The sequence below is a fragment of the Oncorhynchus masou genome, chromosome 12 (genome assembly GCF_036934945.1).
Source record: "Oncorhynchus masou masou isolate Uvic2021 chromosome 12, UVic_Omas_1.1, whole genome shotgun sequence".
Classification (NCBI taxonomy): domain Eukaryota; kingdom Metazoa; phylum Chordata; class Actinopteri; order Salmoniformes; family Salmonidae; genus Oncorhynchus; species Oncorhynchus masou.
This window is the reverse complement of record NC_088223.1, coordinates 33725598-33750294: the sequence shown is the minus strand read 5'-3', so window position 1 is coordinate 33750294 and position 24697 is coordinate 33725598. Positions and strand designations below refer to the sequence as shown.

The 24697-nt window shown below is 42.5% G+C and overlaps 1 protein-coding gene across 5 annotated transcripts in view; it reads left to right on the top strand.

The window, feature by feature from the left end:
• Positions 1-336: 336 nt before the first annotated feature.
• LOC135549884 (myocyte-specific enhancer factor 2D homolog) overlaps positions 337-24697 on the top strand; it is a 32724-nt gene continuing 8363 nt past the window's right edge. For all 5 annotated transcript variants that reach the window (XM_064980260.1, XM_064980257.1, XM_064980259.1 and 2 more), the window contains exons 1-7: positions 337-509; positions 15535-15878; positions 19415-19618; positions 20170-20313; positions 20571-20778; positions 21489-21545; positions 23828-24009. In XM_064980260.1, coding sequence (XP_064836332.1) covers positions 15825-15878; positions 19415-19618; positions 20170-20313; positions 20571-20778; positions 21489-21545; positions 23828-24009 — 849 coding nt within the window. In that variant the 5' untranslated portion in view covers positions 337-509; positions 15535-15824. The remainder of the gene's footprint in view (positions 510-15534; positions 15879-19414; positions 19619-20169; positions 20314-20570; positions 20779-21488; positions 21546-23827; positions 24010-24697) is intronic.

Sequence of the window (24697 nt, the reverse complement as noted above, 5' to 3'; positions counted from 1 at the left end):
ATTCTCCCAACATTCTGTTTGTATACAAATGTCCTAACTGTAAACCACATATTTGTAAAACAGCTAACGGGTCTTCTACATGAACACGAGGAGGTAGGCCATTCGACTATACACACAGTGACATTTTACCTACATGCAAAATCATGCAAAAGGTAAATATCGAAGCGGAGGGATACAAAAACCCTTGTAGAACATGGCCGTCATCACGTCTCCTTCATGCCCTTCCTATTTACAGTAATTTATACTGTGATTGGCTTTGATGCTGGAGTGTCAGCTTTCTATTGGCTTCTTTACAAGTCACTCATGAACGGTGTCAATGACGTAGGTTGTGCACTAGGTACATTGTATCGTTTGGCTGAACGGAATAGTTACATTTTACGGAGAAGGGGAGAGTGGATTTATTTAAATTGAGACCTCGATCATGATTATAGCGCATCGTCTTTTCATTATACCTCTATTTTAAACCAATCCTCTAGCTTTTCACACGATTGTGGATGTAATATTTCAGGGTAAGTGGAATTATACATTTGCTTCCTGCGTTTTCGTTTTTTCCCCTCGTAAGAACAAGAGTGCTTGTATTGTTTTAATCAAACCGTTCTAGACAAGAGGGTAGCCTAATAGGCAGATTTGTGTTGACAACATTATTCACCCCTAAATTGTTAAAAAAAATGTATTAATATAATTGGTGAGCTCAGTAGTCGCAGTCATGGCACTTGGTTGGGTTGTATTTTTTCGTAAGAGTTGAGGCTGGCAAGCAAGGTAGACTAATGGCTGTCGATCGGCTTCGCCAGAGATTGTGAAATGGCCTAAAAGAGCACCTTCGCTTGACGACATATGAACCCTCCATTATGGTGTGAGCCGTGAAAACTCTCGGTTTATAACCGTGGAGGTGCGCGCATGTTGACAACAGGGCCACAACAAAAACAATAGAGCTAGAGCGAGCTGTCACAGCGGATTTGTTGTCTGACTGTCAGTCTCTTGCCATGTTCAAAATAACTTGGAACTCGGGTTCTCCGACTTCAGTGCTTTTATGAAAACGGGGAAAAACGAGCTCCGACTGGGAAAATCGTTTTGAACGGTGCTCCAACTTGGAATTCCAAGTTGACAACTCGGGCATCTTTCTAGAACATTAACTTTCCGACCTGAAGATCACTGACGTCATGATTTGACCTCGCCCCCCGGTGTTCCCAGTTGGCTTGAAAGCGGCATCAGAATGTCTGTCCGTCTTTGACCTGTCTGTCAGTCTGTGCCTACAGTAGTCTGGCTTGCTATTACAATTTTTTTAGACAATTACTTTTAAATAAAAATAATAGGCGGCACACAGTAGACGATATATATCCCCTGGATTTTCATCTTCAATGTAGCTGTTAGTGAGGAAATACTCAGGTAGGCTAGCTATCAAAGGCAAAAACACAGATGTCAGAGCACGCTGATAAAACTTTCAAACCTTTTTTGCGTTTTATAATCACTATACTTCAAATCTTTCTCTGCATTTTAAAATCATTATACCTCTCAAATCTCTCTCTCTCATGTAATTATTGCACCTTGATGTACTGGCTTTGCATGTGATTATTAAAACAAATCACTAATCTGTGATGCTGGGGTTTGGAGATCATGCTGCACTGCACATAGGGGCCTACGTATTTGGATTTGTATACATTCACACATCATACCTTTTTAATAAATCCTATTACATTTTGAATGGGAAACCTATTGTATGAAGCTTCTTATGCAGAGATGGTATTTTGAAGGCCTTGACCACTGTTCAAATATAACAGCTGTTATCTCATGTGGACAATTTGCTCAGATCTCTGTAGCCAAGTGAGCAGTGCCATAGAACAGAGGGTATGGATTCCCTAGCTGTTCGTCCAGCTAAATACTGTACTTATCCTTTAGCTTATGTATAACCTCTTGATGCATCAGCAGACATTAATATTAGATTCCGGGCCTTGAATTAGATTCGTAGTGGAACGTTAATCATTTTAATGTCATGTGACCGGGAAATTGGCAGCTATGTTGTGTGGAGGGTCCCAAGGGATCCGGTTCTTTAGTCTGATTCTAATGCTGCTGCTCGGGTAGAAGTAGGCCAGACACAGCCTTGTGCTTTGGGGCCAGTCTGAAGGACATAATCATGTAGACTCCGATAGTCATTTTATCAATGTTTGAAAATGTACTCGTATAACCCAAGTGATTGTAAGCCTTACTTACAGTATGGCACAGTTTGTTACACAAAACATCACCCAGACTTAAACCAACTTTTGATTTTGTTGAATTCATGGGAAATATATATATAACAATGGAGTACACATTCAAGCTGTTATCAGAAGCCAATGAACTTCCAACCTTCTGAACACATCGTCACAAGCCATTCTAAGAGACAATGTATGCTTGATCAAAAAAATATGGTCAGAGGCGTGGGAAGGATGGTGTGATACAATTGTGGAACCTCCGGGGGGTTGCAGTGGCCAATTGGCTCTCCTTGCTGCACGCCTCTCAAATTTTGTAACAATTCTGAGGGCTCCATATAGCTCTGCATTGACATGATTGGTTGACGGTAGGTGAGGGTGGGAGGTCCTGTATAAACACAAACTTACTTACTTGACAATTCCCTTCACAACAGTTCTGCACTGCTCGGCGATGCACAAGAATTATGAATGCCCTGGCACCCCTTCTGTACTTCTCTCACCCCAGTATTTACGGTATTACCGGATGAGTACACAAAGAGGTTGCCAAATAACTCGCAAAAAAGCCTATTGGGTGTACCAGAATGCCCCCCCCCAAAATATTGCACAAGTAATAGAGAATTTCCATGTCGTTTGCTAGCTAAATATGCTAACGAGCCCAAAGGAAAATAAACAAATTGCAAAGACGGGCAATCCAGCTCATGAAGTTAAACAGGTAGGAACTATCGAATGTCATTTTTGGTGAATTTGGACATTTACAAGCAAATGTGAATGAGAGACATTGTGCAAATGAACAAAACACGACAAAAAGCTCACACAATATGATGCGTTGTCACCTTTATAATTCAGCCACTTAGCAAATTAAGTTAGGGGTCTTCTTAACTAGGCTTGGGTGGTATCCAGACTGGCATACCGAGATATTCAGTAATACTATCACTGCACACAAGGGGCGCGGTTTTCAAACCCAACTGATCCTGCTTAGCTGTCGAGATCAGAAGAGACTGCAGAGCATTTAGCACATTTTATACAATTAACTTAGGAGTTATAAGATATCTAGCTGGCAAACATTTAGTTGTGAATTCCATACTGTAATTAGATCACCTGGCGCATGCTTCACAACAGTGGGTGACTCACAAGGCTCCAGTCTCTCGTCGTTGTGTGCTTGTAAACGAACACTGCGTGACTGGGGACTACTGGTAAGCTTGATAATGAAAAATTGTGACAGGGTGAAATGAAGAACGCAGTGTTCTTTATCTGCTAACATATTGCACAAGTTGACTGCAGGTATTTACTTATACAATTTTTCTTTTGGTAGTTACTTTTGAAAAAAATCTACAAAGAAATAGTTCAACGGTATTGAGAATCCATCCCAGCATTTTCCAAATACCCCAGTATATGGTATATACAGTGCATTCAGAATGTATTCAGAACCCTGGACTTTTTCCACATTTTGTTACGTTACAGGATTATTCTAAAATTAATAAATTGTCCCCCCCCCCCTGCCAATTTTGTAAAAGCAAATCACATTTACGTAATTATTCAGACCTTTTCCTCAGTTCTATGTTTAAGCACCTTTGGCAGCAATTACAGTCTTGAGTCTTCTTGGGTATGACACTACAAGCTTGTCACATCTGTATTTGGTTAGTTTCTTACATTCTTCTATGCAGATCCTCAAGCTCTGCCAGGTTGGATGGGAAGCATTGCTGTACAGTTATTTTCAGGTTTTCCAGAGATGTTCGATCAGGTTTAAGTCTGAGCTCTAGCTGGGCCACTCGAGGACATTGAGATTTGTCCCGAAGCCTCTCCTGCGTTGGTTGTGTGCTTAGGGTCATTGTCCTGTTGGAAGGTGAACCTTCACCCTAGTCTGAGGTCCTGAGCGCTCTGGAGCAGGTTTTCATCAAGGATCTCTCTGTTCTTTTCTCCATTCATCCTTCCCTCGATCCTGACTAGTCTCCCAGTCCCTGACACTGAAAAGGATCCCCACAGCGTGATGCTGTCACCACCATGCTTCATCGTAGGGATGGTGCCAGGTTTCTTCCAGACTTGGCATTCAGGCCAAAGAGTTCAATCTTAGTTTTATCAGACCAGAGAATATTTTTTTTCTCATGGTCTGAGAGTCCTTTAGGTTTCTTTTGGCAAACTCCAAGCTGGCTGTTGTGCCTTTTACTGAGGAGTGGCTTCCATCTGGCCACTCTACCATAAAGGCCTGATCATTGGAGTGCTGCAGAAATGGTTGTCCTTCTGGAAGGTTCTCCCATCTCCACAGAGGAACTCTGGAGCTCTGTCAGTGACCATCGGGTTCTTGGTCACCTCCCTGACCAAGGCCCTTCTCCCCCGATTGCTTAGTTTGGACGGGTGGCCAGCTTTAGGAAGAGTCTTGTTGGTTTCAAATAGATTTATTTTAAGAATGATGGAGGCCACTGTGTTTCTGGAGGCCTTCAATGATGCAGAAATGTTTTTGTACCCTTCCCCAGATATGTGCCTCGACACAATCCTGTCTTGGCGCTCTACGGACAATTCTTTTGACCTCGTGGCTTGGTTTTTGCCCCGACAACCACTGTCAACTGTGCGACCTTTATATAGACAGGTGTGTGCCTCTCCAAATCATGTCCAATCAATTGAATTTACCACAGGTGGACTCCAATCAAGTTGTAGAACCATATCAAGGATGATCAATGGAAACAGGATGCACCTGAGCTCAATTTTGAGTATCATAGCAAAGGGTCTGAATACTTATGTAAATAAGGTATTTCTGTTTTTATTTTTAATACATTTACAAAAATGTATAACTTGTTTTCACTTTGTCATTATAGGGTTGTGTGTGTAAACTGAATCTGTATATTTAATGCCTTTTTAGAATAAGACTAACAATGTAGAATAAGTCAAGGGGTCTGAATACTTTCCGAATGCGATGTATGGTATATCGCCCATGCCCAGTTTTAATGCATTATGCTACATTTTTCACGCATGAAAATTATTCTTGCTGTTTTTTTGTAAAGGCAGATGTAAAATGCTTCTTATTGACATATCTGCCTGGCATAAGATTAAGTGTGTGCTTCAGTTGCTCTTCTAAACTCTGAGAATTCACGAACGGGTGTTCAGCAAACACTACTCTGACGGATGGGTGTCTATTGGTAAAAATTCAAGATGAACTTAAAGCAAAACATTAGGAAATGTAGCTGGCTACGTTCTTTCTATGATGGGCCTAAACATTAGAAATATGTTGGCCATGCATCGTTTTTGCAAAAAAATACCTTTCTTTTTCATTGTAAGCTCCCTTGTGTGGCTGCCAGCCAAATAGCGTTGGACTTCTGTCATTTGATGAATACAAGCTATTTTCTGCCAAATGTGTTGCACTCCATGTATTTTCTGTGTAGGAAAATTAGAGTTGCACGTCCCTTATCACTCTATTGAAGCAAAAAATCACTGACTTTCAATATACAACGCAACCCCTGTCAATGCACAGCTGGAATCACCTTCCGGTTTCTCCTGTTGTGCCATTTACAAACAAACACTTGACTGGCTCAACTGTTTTGGGGAACTGAGTAAACTTCATAATGTAAAATAAGAACGCAATCTGCTTTATCTCCTAATGCATTGAACAAGTTGACTGGGATTTATGCTTACCTAAAAAGTAGCTGCAAATATTAAAATGTATAGAAAAACATGTAAAGTAGTATTTATGGTATTGTAAATCCATCCTGTGGCTATTTCCAAATACCCTGATGTAAGGTATACCGCCCAAGCCTATTAGAGAACATGCTGTCACAGACGGCCATTTCACTAGTCAAGTATACTAAACAAAAATATAAACGCAACATGTAAAGTGTTGGTCCCATGTTTCATGAGCTGAAAAAAAGAAGCTTATTTCTCTGAAATTTGTTTATATCCCTGTTCGTGAGCATTTCTCCTTTGCCAAGATAATCAATCCACTTGACAGATGTGGCATATCAAGAAGCTGATTAATGATCATGCTGTTTACAAAGGTGCACCTTGTACTGGGGATAATTAAAGGCCACTCTAAAATGTGCAGTATTGTTACACAGCACAATGCCACTGATGTCTCAAGTTTTGAGGGAGTGTGCATGCTGACTGCAGGAATATCTACCAGAGCTTTTGCCAGAGAATTTAATTTTCATTTCTCTACCATAAGCTGCCTCCAACGTCGTTTTAGAGAAATTGGCAATACGTTCAACCAGCCTCACAACTGCAGACCACGTGTAACCATGCCAGCCCATGACCTCCAAATATGGCTTCTTCACCTGCAGGATCGTCTGAGATGAGCCACCTGGACAGCTGATGAAACTGTGGGTTTGCACAATCGAAGAATTTCTGCACAAACGGTCAGAAACCATCTCAGGGAAGCTCATCTGAGTGCTCGTCGTCCTCAACAGGGTCTTGACCTGACTGCAGTTTGGTGTTGTAACTGACTTCAGTGGTCAAAGGCTCACCACTGACATGCTGGAGAAGTGTGCTCTTCATGGATGAATCCCAGTTTCAACTGTACTGGGCAGATGGCAGGCAGCGCGTATGGTGTTGTGTGGGCGAGCAGTTTGCTGACGTCAACGTTGTGAAGAGTGCCCCATGGTGGGGTTATGGTATGGGCAACCATAAGCTATGGACAACACACATGCATTTTATCAATGGCAATTTGAATGCACCAAGATATTGTGACGAGATCCTGAGGCCCATTATTGTGCCATTTAATCACCGCATGTTTCAGCATGATAATGCATGGCTCGATGTCGCAAGGATCTGTAGACAATTCCTGGAACCTGAAAATGTTCCAGTTCATTCATGGCCTGCATACTCTCCAGACATGTTACCCATTGAGCATGTTTAGGATGCTCTGGATCAACGAGTATGATGCCGTGTTCCAGTTTCCGCTAATATCCAGCAACTTCGCACAGACATTGAAGAGGAGTGGGACAACATGCCACAATCAACAGCCTGATCAACTCTATGCAAAGGAGCTGTCACGCTGCATGAGGAAAATGGTGGTCACACCAGATACTGACAGGTTTTCTGATCCACGCCCCTACCTTAAAAAAAAAAGTATCTGTGACCAATTTTTTTTTTTGTCTTTATTCCCAGGCATGTGAAATCCATAGATGAGAGCTGAATGAATTCATTTCAATCGCCCGATTTACCTTGTGTAAACTACTCTGCAACAATTTCAAAAATGTTGCATTTATATTTTTGTTCATTGTGTTTTTACGTCTGTTAAACACCTCCCCACCAACCTTTAATCATGTTGGTCAAAATGTTGATTTCCTCTGGACACATTTGTATTTCTGTTCACCACATATACAACAGGAGCAGGAACAGTAGCTCCCACAAGTTACACTACTGATTTGAGATAAAGGCTGGCTGGCCTGGCTTGTTTGCATTTTAAAGTTGGCCACAGTAGTAAAACAGTTCCTCTTCTTTAATTTGTCTGGTTGAACTGGAGGTACAGGGGCTTTGAGGATATTTGTCTTTATGCAACAGGAAGAAGATTAGTATTTTGGGGAAAGCTGCTGGGAACAACGGATGCTACACCTCTCAACTTTGTTGGTTCTTGTATCGTTAAGAAGGTAGATTCTACACATGTTGCCGTTTTTAAAGCACTTCCTGTGATTCTACGTATTCTACCATGGAGCTGAGAGGACATTTTGCAGGATAAAATATTTTGCTGCATTTCTATGCATTTTGCCATGGCTGATTTGTGTTCTGTTCTGTTTGTTTGAACAAAAGAACACTGTTAAATACATTAAACATTTTCCATGACTGTAGCTTTTATTTGGGTGATTTGCTAGTTTGTTATATTTTTTATATATAGGGTCATTATCTTTTCTACTTACTTTATATCTGGTTTAGTCGTTTACACAAGGTTTTTCCATCCCGAAAAGTTATAAAATGTGCACTGTTTGGACCCGCCCATGGATTTCAATGTTAGACAAATCCCTGTGTAACACTGTTCACCATGCACTCTTCTCGTCACTCGTTGACACACCAGGAACTCACACCTGTCACGGTTTGCCATGTTCAGCTTGTGTTCGACCTGACTGCTCTTAGTAGCAGTAAACCTGGCTGCAACGTGTCAGTTTGACAGGACCTGTGAACGCTCTTTCCTCAGCAAGAGTTTGCCTTTACATTGCAATGTGACCGGACTCAAATGGTGATTCATTGTAAAGAGACTCCATGTAGCCCTGGAGTGTGATTTCTGCCGCATGAGGAGATCATCTCCATCAATAGAAAAGGTCAAAGGAGCGGGAGGTGACAAGGAAAATGCCCGAGATTTCAAGAGGGTCATCATGAAATGAATATGAGGAGAGGTTACAGAGGAAAAACCAACAGGCCGAGGTGGGATAAGTCTGAGTGATCAAGAAGGGGTTAACTGTGTCTAAGAATAGCAACCATCAGGCCTCTACCTCTGTGCAGCTCTCTGCATGGAACCCAGCAAATTCTTTGCAAACCACTGAACCGAGACTCAAGACAAAAAGGACAGAACTGAGATCTACTCAACCTATCCTCCGTTGCAAAACATTGAGGAATCCCTCCTCCATTAGCTGGAGTCAGATAACCGATGAGTATTATAAGCCCCCCCCCTCCCCATCTTCCTCCTTTTCACGGCATGATGGCCCTGGCCTTCAGTCTAAGACTTTGCCCACATTTCATTGACCAATGTGTAATCTGCTAAAAGGTCACTGCCACTAATTACTGTACACCACTCCAAAGCCGACAGATGCCTAGCCTGGCTTGATTGCGCACTCTCTCTTAATCAGAGGACATTTTCACAGGGTGCGAAAGCACCCAGTTGACGTTTCAAGGAGACATCCAGGCAGGTCGATTGAACCAAGGTGACGGTAGGTCTGCCCTAGACAGATAATGAGGCGGTCTCTGTAAGGTCTCAGCAACTCGGTTCAGTCTATTTCAGACCAGCCAGCCTGCCTGAGCCTGTCCAAAGTGTCTGAGTCTGGGCTTTAGTTGAAAGCTACGTCTCTCCTTTAGCTCTTTGGGGTTCCTATAATGTCACTGACAGAGTGAGCTGGTTCTGCTCTGGCTCGGTGTGAGTCGAGCGACAGCCTCATTATCTTGGCATCTAATCAGTCCTCCAGCCAGCTCCTAATTGAGCCATCAGCGCCTTCGGGGGGAGGAAGAGGGAGGATGGACATGTCAATTACAGTAATGAGAGAGGGTAGCCATGCCGAGTGCCGCACGGGGAGAACAGGGCTGGCCACAATCCTTATTGTAGTTCATTCTATGGCTAATCAAATGTGTCAGCAATGTCAAGAAATTGTTAGGTTGCCGTTCACTGCGGGAGAGTCTGGGTGCTGACGGTGCTGCAAAAAGTGGTTGGGGGAAGAAAAAAAAATCCCCCACAATTTACACTGGAACTAACTAGTTCTGTATTAGTGGACCAATTAAAAATAATAATAATAAATACAGAAAAAAAGCAGTCCTATAGCTAGGGTTGAAAAGTTTCCGGTAAATTTCTGGGAATTATTTTGGTTAAACTATCCCCAACCCTCTGCATGCACAGTGCATTCTTCCATCACATGTACAGCTGATTCTCAAGATCTTGCACAGTAATGAGATCCTATTGAGCCCACACTACTACACTGTCTGAGCCAAGGACTACATACTTTCTGGTAAGTTTTGATAACAATACTGGGTGGGGTGAATATATTTCATTACGACAATTTTTTTTTGTTAACTAGTAAATAGTAGCCTACAGCAAAGTGTGTTAAAATCATTTCTAACTTGTAAACATTTCTGCTAGTTTTTGCTACCATGTGGGTTTTTAGCTTGCTTGATCCTAAGTGAGGAGTGTTAATTCACCTGTCTGCATACATGTTTCATTTTAAAACATGTATCTTACTAAGGAGTGGTTTAATCTAACTGCTATTTATCTGTACATGGAATTGTATTCGGTTTTTATTTAACCATTTTTGTCCCCCTAATCTTTTAAAAGAAAATGCCATGGGCAAAATCTTATGTGCGGAGACATTTCACTGCAGCTAATGTAGAAGGAAAAGCTGTGTACTTTTGGAAATACTGTGCCAAATCATATGTGAAGAATGCAACAAAGATGCAGAATAATCTGGCCAAGTGCATAAAGTTCCCTCAGCGCTCACAACAAGCAACTCCTGACAAAAGTCCCTCAACTTCTATTCGAGGTCAGATGTTTTTTTGACTCAATGGAGGAAGGTAGTCAAAGAAATGCTGATTAATGTCTTGCACGAGCTGTGTATGCAACTGGTTCACCTCTGATGCTCACATGCAATGTGTATTGGAAGAGATTTCTGAATGTTCTTTGCCCAGCATACACCCCACCATCCAGATATGCTTTATCTACTAATTTGCTAGATACAGAGTTCAAGTGAAGGTCAAGCAAATTATAGAGAAAGCAGACTGTATTGCAATCATCTCTGATGCGTGGTCGAATGTTTGTGGGCAAGGAATAATTAATTACATCATCTCCACCCCTCAACCAGTATTCTACAAGAGCATAGACACACCGGTCTCTACATTGCAGATGAGCTGAAGGCAGTCATCAATGACCTTGGACCACAGACTTTATTTGCACTGCTGACAGAATGCTGCGACCATGAAGGCTGCTTGGTCTAAAGTGGAGGAGTCCTACCCTCACATCACACCCATTGGCTGTGCTGCTCATGCATTGAATCTGCTCCTGAAGGACGTTGTGGCACTGAAAACAATGGATACACTCTACAAGAGCCAAGGAAATGTTTAGGTATGTGAAGGGTCATCAAGTTATAGCTGCAATCTACCTCACCAAGCAAAGCGAGAAGAAATGGAGCACCACATTGAAGCTGTCCAGCAACACCCATTGGGGTAGTGTTGTCAAAATGTATGACAGTCTCCTGGAAGGGAAGGAGTCTCTCCAAGAAATGGCTATATCAGTCTGCTGATATGGACAGCCCCATCAAGAGGATCCTCCTGGATGATGTATTTTGGGAGAGAGTGGTAAGCAGCCTGAAACTCCTGAAACCTATAGCAATAGCCATTGCACGGATTGAGGGAGACTGCCATTCTGTCTGATGTTCACTATGCTTGCAGATTTAAGAGAAGACATCTATACTGCCCTGCCCACTTCACTGTTGCTCCAAGCAGAGGAAACTGCAGTTCTGAAATACATCAAAAAGCTTGAAGACAGCTGCCTAAAGCCCATACACGCATCAGAGTACATGTTGTACCCTGGTATGCTTGCAAGCGCATCCTGTCTGGTGCAGAGATCAACAAGGCCTATGGTGTCATCACTACCATGTCTCACCACCTTGGCTTGGATGAAGGCAAGGTTCTTGGCAGTTTGGCGAAGTACACTTCCAAGCAAGGGCTTTGGGATGGAGATGCAGTATGGCAGTCTTGCCAACATAGCTCATCAGCCACCTGGTGGAAGGGACTTTGTGGAGGCATATCATTTATTTTCTCTCAACCAGCTACAATTTGTCACTGTCTTGATTTTGGACAATTGGATAGAGAATTTTTCTGTGTGGGGGAATTTGGGTTCCAAACTTTTTGTAGATAATCCAAATAATATTTTTTTATTTTAAAGAGTTTTCTCCTATGGTAGACTTGTGGTTTGGCACATCCACAATGTAATCACTGACCTCTCCAGCTGCTGTTTACAATTGTTCTGTAGAGAAAGGGGCAAGTTCAAAGAGGCTCAATTCATTCATTTCTTTCCTGGAAGAAAATATTACAAATCTGGAATAGTGAGTGAAAAGACATTGGAATCAAGGACTGATCTCATTTTCAGGAGGGGGTAGAAAGCAAGTCGTAATGTCCTGGATTACCATGAATATGGTGATTTAGCTTTTTATGTACTATTTTCTTGCCAAATATAGACAGTCACTTGCATGCAGTTTCATTGTGCCATAGGGTTCTATCCAGATTAAGCACTCTTGACGCATATATAATGTTGTTTGATAATGGAAATGATCACAGGGAATGAACCCTTGGGTGGTCTTGGAGTTCAAGTTCCTGTCATGGCCAGTGACGTCAGTCTACATAGGCAAAGCCCTGCTCTAACCCAGTCTTAAGTGGTACTTGCCATCATATAAACATACGATTTACGTTTGTTTTCAGTCGTGCTATTGGAATGGAGAGCTTTGGTGGCTTTGTCATTTCTGATATGCGGTTTGGGCGAATTAGGTCATGTTTAATTCACCGTTAATTTGTTGTGTTCACATGAATGTATTTTGCCCTGCATTTACAACTTAAGGCTATTTGCCTGTATTGCTTACTCATGGAACTTTTGCATGAACTCTTGAAATGGCAATCGTTTGCGAGCCGGATTGTGCGATTCCAAGCTCAAATATTTTTAGGTATCTCAAGATTGTTCTGGCAATTCTAACATGGAAACTTCATTAGGAGGAAGAATGTTTGACATGCTTTTTACATTTGTATCACACATTTTTATTTATCATGATGAAAGTGGCCATTTTAGGCCCTTTTTAGACCTATACATTGTTCCTGTAAGACCCTGATCTAAAATCCAGACAACATCTTGGTGTCATTATACTCCTTTAGTGTGCTCTGAAATATGGAGTATGTCTTGATTCTGAAATAAACATGTTCACATTCATTTATTCAACATAATCCTTCTCACCCCCCTCCCCCCCCCCCTTAATGATTTAGATGCACTATTGTAAAGTGGCTGTTCCACTGGATGTCAGAAGGTGAATTCACCAATTTGTAAGTCGCTCTGGATAAGAGCGTCTGCTAAATGACTTAAATGTAAATGTAAATATTCATACCTTCAAACTACCATTTTTGATGTAGTTAATTTTTAAGACGTTGTTTGGAACAAATACATTTCCAGAGTGGGCTCTCTGCTAATGTAGGGCTGGGAATTGCCAGGGACCTCACAATACGATATTATCACGATCATTTGGTGCCGAAATGCGATTTGATCTTCCAAACATATTTTGCTTACCATATGTCTGCTACAGAGGGACCAGAGCGAGCAATGAGAAACCAAGTTTTGGAAATAAAAGTGCTGAAAACAAATTAGCTCCATATTTAAAAGGAAGATGGCAAATACCGATTCAACCACAAAGCCAGAGAGGTTTTCCAATGCCTTGCAAAGAAGGGCACCTATTGGTAGATGGGTAAAACATTTTAAAAAGCAGACATCGAATAACCTTTTTTGAGCATGGTGAAGTTATTGAATTACTCTTTGGATGGTGTATCAATACAGGGATTTCACCATGAGGCCACATTAAATCAGTGATAGGAAAAAACTGAGGATGCTTCAACATTGAAGTTACTCCACAATACTAACCTAAATTACCTTGAAAAGAAGAAACATATTCCAAAACATGCTTCCTGTTTGTAACAAGGCACAAAAGTAAAACTGCAACGAAATTAACTTGATGTCCTGACTAGAAAGCGTTATGTTTAGGGCAAACACGTCTGAGTACCACTCTTCATATATTCAAGCATGGCGGTGGCTGCATCATGTTATGGGCATGCTTGTCATCGGCATGGACTACTGATTTTTTTTAAAAAATATTTTAAATATTTTTTTTAGGATAAAACAGGACAGGCAAAATCCTAGACAAAAACCTGGTTTAGTCTGAACAGAAAGTGTGCTAACAACTGCTCCAGCATGTGAACTTGTGAATATGAAGGTGGGCGGCACAGACACATATGTACTAAAGGACACAGGTGGGTTCTGACTGAGGCAGGGGTTACTATGGTCTGCACGAATTTACCTGGTTTCCTTTTTGTCATTTTGTTATAGTGCAATTTACCTCCACATTGATCCTGGTGACCCCTTGTGTATGCAGGATTTCCCTCCAGCTGGTATTAATTTTAATCAATGCACTTAGCATCTAGTGAAGCTGCAATACTGTACAATGCATGGAATGAGATTGGAATAGAGATGCTTTCCCTTATGCTTCTGATCCCAACGTAGGGAGGGCAGTAGGCTATAGCCTGAGTTTGTTTCAAAACCACTCATGAATTCATAGAAGCCAAAACTCTGAAAATGTGTGGTTGGTACAAACAAGTGCTAAATAACAAGAGGTTCTTGTTAATTGAACACAGTTTTACAAAGCGCTTATAAGGCTCTCTTGAGATGTGGGACTACTTACACCATTGTCTCATTTCCAGGAGAGTCATATGAGAGGAATATGAGGATATAATTCATTTTTGTGGCCTCTTCATGAAAATGTATGCTGAACGGAAGTGAAACCCTGCTGAGTTAGACAGCATATTGTGTGGACTATGGTTTAAAAAATAGGACCAATGACTTTGTCAGGAAGTGGCTGATGTTCGAGGGTATGGCTAATTCCGGGCACGTGTAAATTCACTAGGCGAATAAAGGCGCTTCTGATATCTATTAGTCATTCAGTCCCATGTACAGTATCCAACTCTGAAATCACTTCAGAATGTTCTGGAACTGTGAATGTGTCCACTACCGCTGTGATATTGCTTAACGCCCCAAGGAATAAGGTTTGAGTTGACTCCAAATAACAAAATTGCCCATGTTGCTTCTTATCTTGTCATCTAACTTCAGCTTATGAAACATCGTGCTACATGCTAATATGCTACATGCTAGCCCTAGCCACATACTTCTCCTCTAACACGCTCACCTTGAAGTACAAACAACCCCCCCCCCCAGGGGAGAAATGTGTCTTGTGTGAACACCGGTATTTTTAGATGCCTGTCGTAATCCTTCCGTCTCTCCCTCTGATGTCCTTGTGCATGGGAATTCCCCCTCCTGGGCAGCTAGCTCTTAGCACGACACCCTGTTGTTGTCATAGACTAGCCTCTATGAATAGGTGAGGGCTTTCGCTAATCGGTTGGAAGCGCCAGCGGCGGTTAGCATGCCTTTCCTCAGTGTGGGGTTGTGGGATCACATCTGACCAGGGAGGAATGACAATAGCAGGGTGACGTCGGAGCCTTTCTGTCGTTGAGCTGCGGGGTGTGTGTGTGTGTTTACACTGTCTGATGAAGAAGCATAATAGCTGTTGGCTCGGTGTGAAGGGGTGTGTGTACTCAGACAGGTCAGACAGTGTTACCTGGGCTATTGTCCTTGAGCCACACGTTTTGAACAAAAACATGTTTTTCCCTCGCATAACTCTGTCCACAGTACTGACGGATATGTTCACAGTAAAGTTGCAGTATTCAGAGCAAATCTTCTTTGCTGAATAAATCCAATTAATACATTAATAGCTTGGTTAGCTTTTTCCCCCTCACAGTGTAGCGTAGACAACAGATTCTGCTGCGTTCTGGTCACATAGTCAACAACAGTCTCTTCTATGAAAACACATTATAATGGCTGTGTGTACATGAGGAATGTAGACATAACTCTCTCTCTCTCTCTCCCTTCAAGGAGTGACATCGTCCTCACCACAGCAACGGTCGAGAAACTGGTGACCTTTGACCTGAGCGAACAATGAACTCAAGGCAACTCTCAACCAGCTCTACCAACGGCAGACCCTCTGCCCTGTCACCCTAGACCTGGGCAGAGGAGTGTGTGTGTGCGCGACTGTACGTGGTGTTTATGAGTCTGCCCGTACTCTAGAAAGAGCTAATAGGCTACACTCCCTCTCTCCTCGTCTGAGAGGAGGCACCTCTGACCCTTGACCCTGATTGACTGACCCCAACCAACCACCAGGAAGCATGGGGAGGAAAAAGATTCAGATCCAACGGATCACCGACGAGAGGAACAGACAGGTGAGACAGATGAGTGGCCGTGTCTTCATAGTCTGGACCAGGGTGTTATTCAAGGGCCTTGAATATAGTCGACTCCTTATAAGATGGGCGAGAAAGATGTGTGGCCTTACCTTTTTTCAGTATTCAAAGAGACATCCTTCCTCCCAATCCAGTCATATCCAGGCGGGCCGATGTACAGTTGAAGTCGGAAGTTTGCGTACACTTAGGTGCATACACTTAGTCATTAAAACTTGTTTTTCAACCACTCCACAAATTTCTTGTTAACAAACTAGAGTTTTGGCAAGTCGGTTAGGACAACTACTTTGCGCAAGATACAAGTAATTTTTCCAACAATTGTTTAGACTGATTATTTCACTTATAATTCACTATCACAATTCCAGTGGGTCAGAAGTTTACATACACTAAGTTCATTGTGCCTTTTTTAAACAGCTTGGAAAATTCCAGAAAATGATTTCATGCCTTTAGAAGCTTCTGATAGTCTAATTGACATCATTTGAGTCAATTCGAGGTGTACCTCTGGATGTATTTCAAGGCCTACCTTCAAATTCAGTGCCTCTTTGCATGACATCATGGGAAAATCAAAAGAAATCAGCCAAGACCTCAGAAAAAAATTGTAGACCTCCACAAGTCTGGTTCATCCTTGGGAGCAATTTCCAAACGCCTGAAGGTACCACGTTCATCTGTACAAACAATAGTACACAAACACCATGGGACCATGCAGCCGTCACACCGCTCAGGAGGAGACGCGTTCTGTCTCCTAGAGATGAACGTACTTTGGTGGGAGAAGTGCAACTCAATCCCAGAACAACATCAAAGGACCATGTGAAGATGCTGGAGGAAACCGATACAAAAATATCTATATCCACAGTAAAACGAGTCTATATCGACATAACCTGAAAGGCCGCTCATCAAGGAAGAAGCCACTGCTCCAAAACCGCCAGACTACGGTTTGCAACTGCACATGGGGACAAAGATCATACTTTTTGGAGAAATGTCTGATGAAACAAAAATGGAACTGTTTGGCCATAATGACCTTCATAATGTTTGGCGAAAAAGGGGGAGGCTTGCAAGTCGAAGAACACCATCCCAACTGTGAATCACTGGGGTGGCAGGATCATGTTGTGGGGATGCTTTGCTGCAAGAGGGACTGGTGTACTTCACAAAATGGATAGCATCATGAGGGGGGGAATTTGTGGATATATTGAAGCAACATCAAGATATCAGTCAGGCAGATCAAGCTTGGTTGCAAATTGGTCTTCCAAATGAACAATGACCCCAAGCATACTTCCAAAGTTGTGGCAATATGGCTTAAGAACCACAAAGTCAAGGTATTGGCGTGGCCATCACAAAGCCCTGACCTCAATCCTATAGAAAATTTGTGTGCAGAACTGGAAAAAGCGTGTGTGACCAAGGAGGCCTACAAACCTGACTCAGTTACACCAGGTCTGTCAGGAGGAATGGGCCAACATTCTTATAGTGGGAAGCTTGTGGAAGGCTACCCAAGGCGTTTGACCCAAGTTAAACAATTTAAAGGCAATGCTACCAAATACTAATTAGGAGTATGTAATCATCTGATCCACTGGGAATGTGATGAAAGAAATAAAAGCTGAAATGAATCATTCTCTTATTATTCTGACATTTCACATTATTAAAATAAAGTGGTGATCCTAAAGGACCTAAGACAGGGAATTTTTACTAGGAATAAATGTCAGGAATTGTGAAACTGAGTTTAAATGTATTTGGCTAAGGTGTATGTAAACTTCTAACTTCAACTGTATGTGTTAGACCTCCAAGGCCAATTTGACACCATGGGCCAGATTCACTGAATGTTTGTACTGGTGCAAACTATACACCTGTTGAAATAAATGTACCAAATAAGGTCAAACATAACTAAGCTTTTCTTCCTTCTCTTCATCTAATGGTTTACAGTTTGAGCTTTTTATCCTCCTAAAAATAACAGGTGCAAATGTATATATTTCCCTGTATTAATGTACTAGTGTTCGTGTCACTGCCCATTACTGAACATCGTATCAGTGTTGTAGTGTAATGTTACTGTTTTCTGGGTTTGTACAGTATAGTGTGTGCAGAGTGTATCCTTTAGTTTGTTTGAGGGTGTGCGTTTGACTTGAATGGAGCTCTCACGCACCCGTGGCCCTTTCTGAGAGTGCATAGTGTTTCAGGCCGAGCAGGCACAGAGTTCAAACCGACATGGAGTCAATCAGATCACACACAGCCCTGCAGACAGCTGCTCCAGATAAATCAGAATGTCCACAGCAGCTGCAGACCAGTGGACACAGTCATATCAGGGACAGAAGTTACTGATCTGTGCGCGTGTGTGTGTTTTCAAAGGGTGAATGTGTGTGTGGGGGGGTAGGTGTGTGTTGAGAAAGGTGAGTGTTTGCATACGTGTATGTTTGAAAGGGTAAAAGTGTGGGATTGTGACTGGGTGTGTCTGTGCTACGGTCTTGGGAAATCTGTTTCTGCCCGCTTCTTGTTCGCTCACCACCCTCCTATTTGTCTGTTGCGATATTTGATTAGATTAATTTATTAGTCCATGAATGGTTAAATATTAAAATAATCTTCCTGGTTGTACATTGCAAAATGCAGAAAATACACAGAGTACATACAAAACATATTAGCATTGCACTTAAGGTACAATGCTATGGTCGGTTTACGATGTTGACTATTCGGTGACAATGTACCTCATTCACTATTCCTACTACAATAACAACTGTGATTGCCTCGGGTCATTCAGAAATGTACACACAACATACAGGATACATTGAAATCAAATCCATAATTGCTGACCAAAGGTTACGTATCACTACAGTAGCATTTCGTAACAGCATATTACAAAACCATAACCCCAGTAGATGTTACACCCTTCCTTGTCCTCTATTGCTCTTCCGTGTGCGCACTTGCATGTGTGTTTTTGACGTAAAAGTGGGAAGATTCTCTATATCTAGGGGGGGGGGGGGGTATTCTGAAGGAAGGATATTGAAGTCCCTTATCAGTTTTCTCATCAAAGCATCTCATTTGCATGTTCAGGGCTCTGAGCAACATGGGGAAGGAGAGTTGGGGAAAGAGAGAAGGGTAAAGAGATGGAAGCTGAAGAGAATGGGGTTAGTTGCATGTGGGTCATGTTCATGAGGCGCAAAACTGAAGAAAACACTGAAATGGAAGGAGATGTTTTTCGTGGCACAATGTTTTGAAGCATTTTGCTACAGTTGTGCCCTAATGAAAATGTCACTGAAGAACCAGAGTGGCACTAATTCACTCCATTGCAGATAAAGGAAGCCCACTCTGCCGGTTCACTCAGATTTTTAACACTGTCGGCACTTGTTAATTACTTAAATTGACACTTTCTACAGACACAACAACTCAAACTCATTTTCACTTTCCTCAACCTCTGCAATCTCTTCCCACCTCCCTCCATTATGTTATGTAAATCCCTTTGTGACAATGCTGATGGGGGGGAAAAAAGTGCTTGTATAAATAAATCGAATTGATTTATTCTATATCCCCTCCCAATGCAGGTGACGTTCACCAAGAGAAAGTTTGGCCTGATGAAGAAGGCGTACGAGCTGAGTGTGCTGTGTGACTGTGAGATCGCCCTCATCATCTTCAACCACTCCAACAAACTGTTCCAGTACGCCAGCACCGACATGGACAAGGTGCTGCTCAAGTACACAGAGTACAACGAACCCCACGAGAGCCGGACCAACGCCGACATCATTGAGGTAAAGCAAACAGAAAGGGCTATCATCCTCTGACCATACCACTTTAGCTTGAGACTGCCTGGAATGCCAAGTGGGCAGGGTTTGCACTTTTTGTGACACTTCGATTGGTTCCACTGCGCCAGCCAAGCTCAATCTGCTCAGAACAATGAACCTTATTGCAACCAAAGTGTCGTCGCTTCTTTGTGGAATGAGAATGTTGTCTCAGAACTGATCTGATCAGTGTGTCTTCTTGCCAAGTCCGGAGGTCTGAAACTCTCTCCATTTTTGAGGAAGTGCATCGGATGCTTAGCATTGTCACAGATCATTTTGTACTGTATCCCCAACTACTGTTGTCATTTAGCAATGACAATGATCATATAAATTTGGCTATACAGCACAACCGATCTGGAACCAGGCTATCGCACAAATGTACCTTGAAATTGTCCTCCCTCAGACGCATAATTCAACAATACAGCTCGACTGTACTTGTTCCAATTCAGCCAGATGGACCTTCAGCTCCCATCCTTAGTTCTCATAACCCACCACTCTTTTTTTCCATCCTGTCTTCACAGACGTTGCGAAAGAAAGGCTTCAATGGTTGCGAAAGTCCCGAGCCGGACGGAGAGGACTCCATAGACCAGAGCCCCCTGAACGACGACAAATACCGCAAGACCACTGAAGACCTAGACATCCTCTTCAAGCGCTACGGTGTTAGTGTAAGCATCTCCCCTTTTCCTCACCATCTCCCCCAATCTAAAACATCTTGCCCTTAGCTAGCCACTATCCCTTAGTCTGGGTGAAGGCACTGGGATAGGTCAAATAAGTGCAATGAATGGTGGTACTCAGAGGTTTGCGAAACACTGAACTATATGGTGGAAGCTCCACTTCACCTACAGCAGTTTGATGCTGCTATTCTTCCATTGTCTTCCACTGAGCCAATGTTGAAAAGTGCTAACTATCAAATTTCTTTCAGTCTGCGGTCCCGCCCCCCACATTTTCCATGCCCGTCACCGTCCAGGCTTCGAATCAGAACACATTGCAATTCAGTAACCCTGGCAACGCCATGGTGACCACCTCCTACGTGACGTCGCCGTCTGACAACCACCACCTGTCGCCCCAGCAACCGGCGCTCCAGAGGAACACAGTGTCTCCTGGGTTGCCACAGCGACCAGCCAGTGCAGGTGAGTGAAAGAGCGGGACGGCCTTCTACTGTGGCATCTGTGGGAAATGAGGTCATCTTTCCTCTCCACACAAACTCTGTGCTCTGCCATAGCCAGTGTCCTGTTCATTAGGACATGCAACGGAAAACGCTAAAAAGAATGTTTTGCAACAGAAAATGAATGAGCGTTTCTTAAGTCCAGGTAGTCCCTCCCTGTTTCAGTCCATTTGCTGCCAAATGAACAAGACCCTGGTTCCAATCAATGAGTTGTTACAATTCAATGAATTGGAAACCTGTTTCAAATCCATGTTGTTCTGAAGCGATGAATCTAGACGACCTGGGATCAAACACGCGTGTATTTGATTATTTAAATATTTACCTTCTATGTAATTGAGTATTTTCTCATAATGTGGCCAAAATCATCTATTTCTATTGGAATCATTTGAAAGTATTTTGCAATTTTATAAATAGCCTAGTATTTGAAAATATTTGAAAATACTTTTTTTCCAAATATATTATTTCAAACACTCTGAGGACCTGGGTTCAAATGCATGGGAATATGTATTTGTATTTGAGTATTTCCAAATACATTCCAATATTCTACTACTTGTATTTTCAAACAATATACATCTGAATACTTGTGTGTGAAAGTAATAGAAAAACATTTTAATTCAGTCTCCGCTAGGAGTGTTCATATTGTTCTTGCTAAGCCAGTGTTTATCATTTCAACAGGTGCTATGCTCGGTGGCGACCTGAACAATTCAAATGGAGGATGCCCAAGTCCAGTCCGTGAGTAACCTTATGACAGACTACTCTACAATAGCACTTCTACTGACAGAACAAACTGACTGTCAATGAGCGTAGTAAAGAAATGGATGTACTCATTGAAAAAGGGCTAATTTAATCCAATATTTTAGGTGCTAGACAGAAAAATGTCTGCACTATGATTTGCTCCCACAGAGACTTATTGAGATGCTCAAATGACAACTTTTCCAAATATCTCAATAAATATCAGCATATTAGAGATGTGGATGTTGCTTTTTTTTCAAGAAAAGGGCCTGCTAAAAGAATGTGAAAAAGTAAGGGAAAGTGAAAAACATATTTTATGCTTGTCACATTGCCAAGAGCAATCATATACACCATCCAGGGTCCAGTCCTTAGTAGTTCCTCTCCATCTCTTCCTCTATCTTCTCTGCCATTACTGTCCCAGTATTACTGAGACTGCCCCGGATCATCTTGGAATGTCTCCATTGACGTCAGCTGGTGTCCCGAGCACTTGCCTGGATAGACCCCAGAGCAATGTGGGAGCCAGGCGGAGAGGGAGACCCAGAAGTTTCAGGTGTCAACCCTCCCTTGGGGAAAAATCAAATCTAGCCCCGGGCTTTTGGCAAGAGGGGAGGCCTGGTGTTAAGGTTTGAAGCAAGCAATTCAGGGATAGCTGAGATTATGGTGTAAAGACAACTTGTTATGTGTCATTGTATGGCATGACGACATGTTTTTCTGTGTACTTTCTGCCGTGGAATGTACACATTTTCTCACAGCTCATCAGCAATGCAAGCTGACTATGGGCACTTTTTTTTTCATTCAAAACATTGTTTGTCATTGAGTTGCGAGTTGGGAGCACATCAGGGGTGTCTGTTGTCCCCCAATCAGTGGTGTAGTGTTATTTTTATTTTTTAGGTGTGGGAGCGAAAAGTATGATGGCATAATTTCTCAAAGTTTGTACTGACAGATGGAGCCTATTGAATATCATTATAGAACATTCTATCATTATAGAATATGCAGAAAATGCATCCTCAATGTCTGCCTAAGCTTATTGTCTGAAGATTTGTTTGTGTTTTACCCCATCTTTCTCTCCCCAATTTCAATCTTGTCTAATCGCTGCAACTCCCAACAGACTCGGGAGGCGAAGGTTGAGTCATGGGTACTCTGAAACATGACCCGCCAAACCACTCTTCTTAACACCCAGCCGCATGAGCCAAGTAATGCGCAATGTGCCAAGTAAAGCCCCCCCCCCCCGCAGCCAAACCTCCCCTAAGCCGGACGACGCTGGGCCAATTGCGCGCTGCCCTGTGGGACTCCCGATCACGGCCGGTTGTGATACAGCCTGGTTCGAAATGTTCTATTTTTAATACAAATAGGAAATCATCACTGGCAATCATAAACGATAATTCTTCACGTTTTTACCAGTGAAATGTCTAAACTGCATCTGCATGCCAATCATTTGATTTTAATCAGTTTCATGGGAATATGCATTTGATCTTCTTGAATGACTGTTTCGTGAGCAAATTGGAGTAGATGGTGTTAACAGACCACAAGCTTTTCTACCTAGTGGCGCGTGCTGTTCAGTTTTGGGCGCATTACAATTTTTTGGGGGACTATTCAGCTTCAGTGAGCTAACCATCCTAAAAGCTCATAAAATATGATTAAGACGGTGTTTTTGGTGTAATATAGGCTTACTATGCTATTATATTTGGTTTTACTATGTAAAATACTAATTAATCATTAGGCGTATGTGATCTTGCAAGACATACTCTTGGACAGTAGGGCGAGTTCGTTAATTGCGTCGTAGGCAACCTGAGCCCCAGGTCCACAAACCGTTTTGAGGACAGACATTTTAGCAATCCCTTGGAGAGTTTTCTGTCTGGTCTGGCAGCACTACAACCCTGCCCCATTAACATTTCCCCTGTCATAGTGGAGGCGTTTCTTATCATTGTGGAAGAAATACATTTTCCCCTGGCGTTTTCTTGGTGTATTCCAACACAAAATCTTTTAAAATCCTGCATCGTTCCGATTATCGCATTGCACAAAAAAAAGACCTGTCCCAAGAAGGCAGCCTCCCTCCCTCATATAATTTCCTCTGTGACCATGGATAGTTGAAGGATAGATTAAAACATGGCTCTGTGCTGTATGTCATATAAGCTCCTTTGAGATCAGTGATGATGAAATAAAGGACTTTTAGCCTGAGGTTTCATCTTCTAAATACACTAAGCAAATCCTGCTGTGCCTAGGTGTTGATTTACCTGCATGGGTTTGTCATTTATCTCGCTTCCTTCCTTTTCCCCTTCCAGCTAACGGATACATCAGTGCCAGGGCCTCCCCGGGCCTCCTCTCTGTCTCCAATGGCAACAGCCTGGGGAAAGTAGTTCCGGCCAAGTCCCCGCCCCCGCCTCAGAGCCCACAGATGGTCAACAGCCGCAAGCCAGACCTCCGGGTAATCACCTCTCAGGGTGGGAAGAGCCTAATGCAGATGGTGAGCTCAACCAAGCTGAACCACTAACCAAGTTCAATCAGAACCAGGCCATACCAGGTCTAACTGGGGTCAACCAGGCTTTACCAGACTAAATGGGACATGTCTGTGTTTTGTTGACTTTAATTGCATGAAAATAGTCATTGATGCGGGTTGTGACTATTCCCCTTCCACAAACTCTTTGACACTTATTATGCACATGGTCATCTGTTTCGTAGCAAGAGTGAAATCTAGTATGGACTTTGGAGTTGTTTTTTTTTCTAGTTAAAGATTTTTATTTTAGATTTGTGCCTCCACCAGATTGCCGAAACACAACCTGTGCAATCTAGAGTAAGCAAAGGTTATAAAAAAATATATCATACACTATAATATCAGTAAAATACACTGATTGTACAAAACATTAGGGACACCTTCCTAATATTGAGTTGCACCACCTTCTGCCCTCAGAACAGCCTCAATTTACCGGGGCAAGGACTCTACAAGGTGTCGAAAGCGTTCCACAGGGATGCTGGCCCATGTTGACTTCAATGATTCCCACTGTTGAGTCAAGTTGGCTGGAGGTCCTTTGGGAGGTGGACCATTCTTGATACACACGGGAAACTGTTAAGTGTGAAATCCCCAGCAGCGTTGCAGCTCTTGACACACTCAAACCGGTGCGCCTGCCACACACTACCATACCCCGGCACTTAAA